Source organism: Hipposideros armiger, unplaced genomic scaffold (genome assembly GCF_001890085.2).
Source record: "Hipposideros armiger isolate ML-2016 unplaced genomic scaffold, ASM189008v1 scaffold_283, whole genome shotgun sequence".
Classification (NCBI taxonomy): domain Eukaryota; kingdom Metazoa; phylum Chordata; class Mammalia; order Chiroptera; family Hipposideridae; genus Hipposideros; species Hipposideros armiger.
In genome coordinates, this window is record NW_017731633.1 from 2374321 (window position 1) to 2383542 (window position 9222).

A 9222-nucleotide genomic window follows, 5' to 3' on the forward strand; every position below is an offset into this window, starting at 1 on the left:
AAATATCTGAAGGGGTACAGGACGTTGTCAAGGATGGTCCGTTCACAGGATTGGGCTAGAGGTATTTAAGTGTCCTACAGAGAAAACATTTAGATGGTGATGTGGGTTTATGTTCAAAGAGTTGGGACATTCACGGGACTGGGATGTTTCAGGGATGCTGGCAGTGACTGAGTGCTTTTGAAACATGGAGTGTCAGCTGGGCTGGCACATTTTGAGGACATGAATCACTGATTCAAGTGGAACACTCTGGGAGGGGCAGAGAAGGGCTGGGCAGACCGAGTAAGGTGGGCACATTGGAAGGAAGGAGGTGGGAAAGTCAACCCGATTTTATGGTGGGCTCTTCGTCCATTTCTGCTCCTGGGTTTTCTGTTTTCGGATTGTTTCTTGAATCCATGAAACATATTGAGAGACTCGGGTGTAGACACCAGGCCGGTTGGGCTGCCCGCACGGGAAGTCTCCCCAGGAGACGATGCCATGGAGTGTTCCGTTGCAGATCAAGGGGCCCCCGGAGTCGCCCTGAGTTGGGGGGAGAGAGAGGTGGGGTCTTTTCTAGGGCTAAACAAAGGCAGAGATGGGGACTTGTGGGGAGAGAGTGGAATTCTAGACAAGTGGAGTTCTAGAATCCCGTGACATTTCATTCTGAAAATATTCTCTTGTACCCACAATCTTCTACCATGACAACGTTCTATGTCCCTCTGAAAGATGGAGACAGACCCACATGGAGGCAGAGATAAAGAGAGACGGAGGACTATGGAGAGATGGTGAGACAGCAACACGGTGAGAAACAGATAAGACAAACACAGTGGGATAGAGAGTGAGAGGCAGAAAAGCAGGACGTAGACACGGAGACAGACAAGAGAGAGACTTCTGTGTCTCCCTCTGCTTTTCTGTTCCTCAGTCTTATTCAAGTGGTGACAGCCTACCTCATACACCCACTCTTAGTTCCCTATGCCAAACCCCACCTTGTTCCCTGCCCCCAAACCTGCTACTGCTTCATGGTTCCTTCATGCCACCTTAACCCATCCACATCTGGGTAGAGTATGTCCACATGTGTACTTCCACTTCACCCCCTGGGCCCAGGGCAAGCATTACTAATTGATAAGGCACACATCATTCATTAATCCATTATCATACACTTTCCCACTGAACCAAAACTCAATCTAAGAAGTCGTCTCTATTGGACATAGGTTGTTATTTTGCCCATGTGGTATCCATTGTCCATTATTTTGGTAATAGCCTCCTGATTTTTTCATTTGGGGAATGACCCCCTCCCGATCTCAATTCGTGCAGTTCGTCCCTGCCCCTTCCAACCCCGACAGTTAGTCACGTGACTCAGATTTGGTCCAGCAGAGAACCCCACAGCTCTGGCCAGAGTGATGGTTCTAAGACACATGACTTAAGTCAGCCTAGTGGAAATCATGCTCAAGATGATTATGTAAACTTTTGGAAAAGAGAGGTGCTCTCTTTCCAATAGGGTTGCTTAGAGGGCGGGATGCAAGCCCAAAGCTGCTGAGGCCATCTTGCTATTACATGGGAGAAGCTTAATTGAAAATGAAGCCAAAACAGAGAAGAGCTGAGAGTTAAAGGGAGACAGAGTCCTGACCACATTCTGGGAGTCCCTGGGTCCATCTGTGCCTGAAGCAGGAACCCCTGGACTTTTCAGTTACAAAAGTCAGTGTTTTGCTTGAGGCAGTTTACGCTGGTTTTTTTTGTCACTTGCAAAAGAATCCTAACCTTATGTATGTCAACACAAGGATCTGTGCAGCCACTGTCAGTCAAAGCTGGATCAAATTAAGATGAATTATATTTGCCATCCATGGGTACTCCCTTTTGTCTTGACCCTCTCCGCTAGGGGATCTCTCACCTTACAAAGACTGGTTCCCCCAAGGCTAGAAGCAAATCCTTTCCCTCCAGCATCTGTCTGTGCCTCCACTCTGGCTTCCCTTCCTGGCCCATAGCAGCCTCCAACCCCACGCCCTCACCTCACAGGAATCCTTGCCGCCCTCTTTTGTGCCGGCACACAGCATGTTGGGTGTGATTTTCCCCGGGTAGTCTTGACGACACTCCTCATCTGAGCGTAGCTGGATGTTGGTACACTGTAAGGTTTGTGGGTAACTCACTGGGGAGGAGAGAGAGGAAAGTCTAAGGATATCTGTCTTAGGCAGGCTATGGAGTGGCAGTTAAATAGGAGAGTTGGTAGAAAATAGAGATGGGAAGAGGAAAATGCGGGAAGAGATTGGCTATGGATCTGGGGAAAGTGATGGAAGAGACCGAAATGTGGAGAGAAAGGGGATGAGAAGTGGAAGTAGAGATAAGGGTGGAGGGAAAGGTGGAGAGGGATGGGGCAGGGAACTGGCAGGGAAGAAATCCAGATGGGGCGGTCAATGAGGAGAGAAGAGTGATGGGAAAAGAAAGGAAGTTTGGAGAAATAGGAAGACAGCGATGGTGAGAGAGAATTGGAGATGGGGAAAACATAAGGAGATGCAGAGATGTAGGAGAGTAGGAAAGCGATGGAAAGAGAGATGAAACATATTGGGCAGAGAGATGAAACATATTGGGCAGAAAGATATGGAAATGAGACTATGAGAGCTAAGAACTACAAAGTCAATGCAAAGGGCTTTTGCTAGAGGTCAACTTTATATTCACACATATAAAATTTATACACAAAAGATATATTTTATTATAGTTACTAAATAGATCAATATACCTAATATTACTAAATCTATCAATATATCATTTATTTTCCAAATTATATTTTATGTACTTATTTAAATATATATCCAATAAGTATATAATTTAATAAATATATATTTAAATAAATACATAAAATATAATTTGGAAAACAAATCTAATTTTTATAATTTGCATTTTTACATACAGATGTATAGTGACATATTTTCATAAATATGCACATATAATACATAGTATATACCATATATTTATAAATTTATATAAAGGATATATATGATCTAAAACATATTATATAAAATACATAAATATAAATTTATATAAAGAATATACGAGGTCACACTATTAAGTCCGCAAACTCATCCTAGAAAAAGCGCTACATACCTCATTGCTGAATATCACTACGGTCACCTTCGAAGCACTCCCCTTGGGAAGCTATGCACCGATGCCAGCGCCTAGTCCACCCTTCAAAGCAATTTTGGACCTCTTTTTCTGGAATGGCCATCAGAGCTGTCGTTGTCGTATTACCTTTGATGTCCTGAATGTCATAAAAATGTCTTCCTTTCAATATTTCCTTTAACTTTGGGTAAAGAAAGAAGTCATTGGGGGCCAGATCAAGTGAGTAGGGAGGGTGTTCCAATAGTTACTTGTTTACTGGCTAAAATATTCCCTCACAGGCGGTGCTGTGTGAGCTGTTGCATTGTCGTGATGCAAGAGCCATGAATTGTTGGCGAGAGTTCAGGTCGTCTAGCTTTTTTATTCAGCTTTTTCAGCACTTCCCAATAGTAAACTTGGTTAACTGTTTGTCCAGTTGGTACAAATTCATAATGAATAATCCCTCTGATATCAAAAAAGGTTAGCAACATCATTGCAACAAGTTCACGAACTTAATTGTCAGACCTCGTATCTAACAGGATATCTTTATATTTTTATAAATTTATATTTATATAAAAGATACACACAATTTTATATATTATATGTAATATATCATATAATATATAACTATATATATTTATTTTTACATATAAAGGAATCCGCCAACCTACTCCCCCATCTCTGCCCAGTTTCCCCAGACATTGAGACCTCAGGTCACCTGCGTGGGTGCATACCCTGGGGGCTGGTGGTGGTGCCCCAGCCAGACACCCGACAGCAGGTACCAGCGGGGAGGCAGTCTTCGTGGGAGAGGAGTGGGGCACGGATACGGCTTGTGAAGTGGACTGGGGACTGGAGCTCCAGTAGCATGATGTCGTGGTCATGGTTCAGGTGAGTGGGGCTGCTCTGGTACTGAGGGTGGGGGACAGAGCGGAGTACCTCCCTCACCTGCTCTCCGGCCTCCACACGCCCCAGGGCATGCTTGCCCAGGTAAACTCTGTATCCACTGTGGGCGCAGGAAGGGAAGGGTTAGAGGAGAGGAAGAGCCCATTTCCATCCCCAGCCTCTTTTCCATCCCACCTTCCTATCTCCAAACACATCTCCTGCCACATCCTCATCCAGTCCCACCCAGATCCTCTCTTTCAAGTCCATTCCCATCCCCAATCTCCTATGTCCACCCCCAAACCTCATCCTTACCCACTTCTATCCCAACCTTAGCTCCAACCTCATCTTTAAATCCAACTCCATACCTACCACCCAAATCCCATTCTCATCCCGACCCCATGATCCCCTGGCCCCCACATACTCCTTCAGACAGTGTGCTGCAGTGAGGACCCATCTGGGGTCGACCAGGACTCCCCCACAGAGCAGCCGCCCTTGGACTAGCAGGGCTACCTGCCAGGGCTGAGAGTGGGGGAGGCAGGTGTAGCCACCTTGGAGAACCCCATTGGTCCGATTGGTGACGAGAATCTTGGGATACTCCTGAGAGATGCCTAGTGAAGTAGAAAAATTATTAGAGAAGTGGGGTCCAGGGAGAGGAGGAGGCTTTGAGGTGTGGTTCTTGGGCTTGAGGAGAGGGTCAGAATTTGCTCTAGGTGATCAGGAACTGATGATTCATTTCGTGGCCCCTAGGAATTGCCATTTTCTATGTAGTGGAGATGAATCTGGGCAAAGAGATGACAACTTCCTTTCCTCAGAAGTGTCATACCCTCAGGTGGGGATTGAAAGAAGAGTTCATAGAGGGAGGATGCTTCTGATAAGCAGAAATCTGACTTTCTCCCCACCTGCATTTTCTCTCTTCTTCCGCCATGGGGATGGATTTCAGGACGTAGAAGTGAGAAGAACCTACATACCTACCTAGGCAACGTCCATTCATTCATCCCTTCAACACATATTTCCTGGGAGCCTCCATGGCTTTAATACCATCCACAGGCTAAGCACTCCCAAAGTCAGTTTGCAGGACTCTATCACCTCACCTTTGCTAACCTCTTCAGCCCCATTTCCCACCTCTCTCCTCTTCACTCGCTCTGTTCCAGCCTTGCACTTGCTGCTTCCTCTTCCTGATGCGTTCTACATGGCAGCCAGTAGCCACACGTGGCTAAATTAAACTTAGATTAATTAAAATGAAATTTAAAAATTCAGTTCTTCAGTCACACCAGTCACATTTGAAACGCTCAATAGCCCAAATGGCCAGTGGCCACCATCTCAGACAGTGAAGATATGGGATGAAACTATAGATAGATAGATAGATAGATAGATAGATAGATAGATAGATAGATAGATAGATAGATAGATAGATGATAGAAAAAATAGTCTACTGACTGGCACTCAGAATCTAAAGGTTAAATGCCTGGGTCCCTCTTGACTCTGAGAGTTCCACTCAAATGTCACCTCATCAGAGAGGCCACCCCCGATCCCTGGTCTAATATTGTCCTCATAGCCCCTCAGTCATTCTCTATTACATCCCCTTGTTGGTTCTCAGAGCTGTCATCACTGTTCATTGAGTATTTGTTTAGTTTTTGTGTTACAATCTCCTCATCTGGACTGTGAGTTTCATTGACAACAGGTACCTTAACTGCTTTATTCAGTCCTGCACCCCATCCCGAGGACCAACCAGTGTCTGACACACAGTAGGTGCTCAATCAATGAATGTTGTGTGTGCTGGGCTCCGTGCCTGGCATTGGAGGCACAGCACAGAGAAAGTCGAATCCTGAATGTGCCACTTTCCGGCTGGGTGATCCCATTAAAAATTGCCAGCCTCTGTTTTCTCAGTTATCAAGGAAGTAAAGAACAGTTTCATCTCTCATGGGGCAGTTGTAGGATTCAGTGAAATCCTACATTGAAGACACTAACAGCACTCAGTAAGTGGGGACTCTCATTATTAATTATTAACTGCAACAGGAGGTCCCCAGCTCTGTGGCCAGCAGGTCCTTTTCCCAGCTACATAAGCAGTGGGATTAGCCCAGTTGAGGACAGGAGTTGCTGTGGGCACAAGGTCATTACAGGTGGCAGAGATATGAGGTATAAGTAACACTGAATCGCACCCTCAGAAACTCGGTCACTGTCCAGTTCTCTTCCAATCCTGATTTTATCAAGGAGAAAGTCTCATGATGGTGCAGATATGGTTTTAAGGCTTCTCTAATCCTCTCTGAGCTCACTTTTTAAAACCAAGGAGAGCAGAACCCCTCGGCCTGCAACCTGAAATTTATTAAGTTGAACCATCAGTAATTGCTGTTTTGGAGGAGGTCAAAAAAGGGTCTTAACCATTGGCAATTTCAGATAGTCCAACCCAATAAACATATTGTCTTTGTTTCACCGTGCAGGATTTATTTTTTTCTCTCCTTTATTTATAGCAAAGGATGTGGTTTTCCATTTAGCACAGTGATATAAACTTTACTTTTAATATTATTTAATTTAAAAAAATGGACTCTAAGCAGACCACTAGGTCTACAATAATGAAGATCGTTTGCCAAAGTGTGAAGTCCAGGATGTTGGGGACAGAGCCGGCAGGGCATGGATTAGGGTCCTGACTCAGGCACCATCACTGTTTTGGGGGCAGGACTCTCCTGTTTCAGTCTTGGGTTTTTCAGCTGTGAAACTAGAGTAATTATAGTGCATGTACCTCTTAAGGCTGTTGAGGATTCCACAAGCCAATGCATGCGGAGCTCCTAGCCCAGGGCGTGACACACAGAAGGGGCTGGAGACACTGGGAGTGTTGCCAAAGGAGAGAAACCACCCTACCTCCAGGCCAAGGGTGGTGCTGGGTGCCAGGTGCCTGCGGACCCTCCCTCCTTCAGATCTCAGCTCAAGGGTCTAGCCTTTGGGGGGGACTTCCATGCAGGGAGCCGCCATTACATTTCTAGGCTCCTGGCTTGGCCCCTTGAAGCTGTCACCTTATGTCACAGTTGTAACTCATTATTAACTAATTATTTGGGTAATTGTTTGAATGTCTGCAGCCGTCCCCGCTAGGCTGTGGGTGTTGAAAACAGAACTGTGTCTCTGCTTGCACAGCACCCAGCATACTGCCTGGCACGCAAAGCTGTTGCTGAATGAATGAGTGATGCCTGAATGGGATTTCCAGAGAACTTGCCTGCAAAGGCAGGGAGAGGGGGCTTAAATGTGATGAGAGGACCAGCTCTGGATGGAATCAGGTAGGTTTGGGGTCACACCAAGGGTTAAAGGAAGAACTAGAAGGTTCTGGAAGGGACTGAGAATTGATAGAGACAACCACTACTAATAAAGTAATAGTAGGGACTAACTTTCCATCCCTGCTAACTGCCTCACACTCAGCACATGAGGCATTCCTTTATTTTAATATTCACAACAACCTTTTGTGGAAAAGACGTATGTTCCCATTTTACAGATGGAACAACCTAGATGCAAAGAAGCTAATTTACTTGCTCACAGTGGCACCCTCAGGATTTGATCTCCTCTCTGCCTGACTCTTCTAACTTTCAGAAAAGCCAGGAGGCCTCGAATGTGGGAGGGGCTGCTGTGGGGGTATTTGAAGGACTGGGGGTGGGCTCTCCGGGGTTGAGTAGGACCATCAGAGAAGGGGCCTGGTGGGGACAGTGACCTGAACCCAGCCAAGAAACCAGGTCACTCAGGGATAAGCAGGAAGCTCTCAGGCTTGTCCCCATGGGACCCGGCACCTCCCAGTGGGCAGGAGCAGAGCTCACAGCTTCCACACCCCCTCCCCATGGCCTGACCCCTCCTACCATTGTCTGGGGTGGCCACCCCACCTCCACCCCCTCGCATTCTTACCGCCTGACAAGGCCACAGTCTGGAAGGCGATCACTGCAGCCAGGGGCCACATGGCAGCTCCAGGTGGGGGGCAGGGCGGGAGGGGCCTGAGAAGTTAAGTGGGGTGTTCAAAGCTGGCCAGAACCCCCCATCTCTGACCACACTCCACCTTTAGTTCCTGAACTTCCCAGTCATGACTCTCCTCTCCTTCCCTCTGAGAACTCTGACCCAGGAATCTACACCCCTTCACAAATTCATCCTTGGGGAGCATTAAAGGGTGGGGGGTGATGTGCATTCCCCTAGAGCACCGGCTTGTTGCCCTTCAAGCCAGGTGGCCAGCCCCTCCACCACTGCCCTCCAGCAAGCTGGATAGTTGGTGCACTTGCCAGCCCGTCTCCCCTCTCCCTCCGCTTTCACCTCTCCCAGGGTTGTTTCAGACACCTGGTCTCAAGCTGAGCTTCTGATCTTCCTTCATGCAGCACCTCTGTCTATCTCTGCAGATTTCTATCTATAACTGGGCCTCTGGCTTCCCTTTCCAACCCCCTGACTCAGCTGTGCTCCCTCTTTCCCTTCTCACCTCCCCTTCCTCTCCCCCCTCCTCCCCTCCACTGCTCTAGCCCCTGCCTCAGGCAGACATACCTGGGTAAGGGGACTGGATGAAGACCTTCTGCAGCCAGCTGCCTCCAACTTCAGCCCAGATCCATGGCTTTTAACCCCTAAACTCCCTCCCCCAGAGCTCTCAGCATTTCCCGGTTGCTGGCCTACCACTCTCCACCCCCAATGGCTCAGCTGGCTGTCGTCAGGCACCCCCCAGCCAGGGCTTGGCCCTCCGCTTGGGGGTGGAGCTTTCTGGACCAGCTAGGACCCAGATCTGGCCCCACCCAAGCCCCAGTTGAACTCACTGTGAACTTTTAGGCAGCAGGACCCACTTAGAGGGTAGGGGAAAGCCCATCGTTTCTTTCCTCCAACCCACCCTGAATCTCTATAACCCTGTCTTGTAATAACATAAACCTATTTTCCATCCCGCTTTCCAATATCTGCTCCAACCCCGTGCATATTCTTAACATACATCAGCCCTGGAAGGCCATTTTCCATCCTATTCTCATCTCCCTGCCTAATGTCAACCATTCCCCCTACCCCCAGCCTATCCCTCAAAACCAATGCCATAGACATTTTTATCTCAAACTTATCTCTCAACATCAAATGCAGCACATTTAAATTCCAGCTCTCAGCCTCACCTCCAACCCTTTTCCTCCTGAAAAACACAGGGACGCCCAAATTTATTCTACCATTTCCCTCCACTCCCCACCCCAACCAACAAGCACAGAAAGGGAACTTCAGATTGGTGGATTGAAAGTCAACTTTCCTTGGACTAGGCTGGGAGCAGGGATGGGCCTGGGAAAGCAATATTTTGGATAA

General features: G+C 47.4%; 1 protein-coding gene across 1 annotated transcript; it reads right to left on the reverse strand.

Annotated features, from left to right (window-relative positions):
• Window positions 1–134: 134 nt before the first annotated feature.
• Window positions 135–7899, reverse strand: KLK13 (kallikrein related peptidase 13). Its single transcript, XM_019658218.1, has 5 exons — window positions 7825–7899; window positions 4367–4553; window positions 3798–4066; window positions 1983–2119; window positions 135–516 (listed from the first exon to the last, which is right to left on the reverse strand). The coding sequence occupies exons 1-5, from the start codon at window positions 7874–7876 to the stop codon at window positions 328–330; spliced, it is 834 nt and encodes a 277-aa protein (XP_019513763.1). The 5' UTR covers window positions 7877–7899; the 3' UTR covers window positions 135–327.
• Window positions 7900–9222: the final 1323 nt, after the last annotated feature.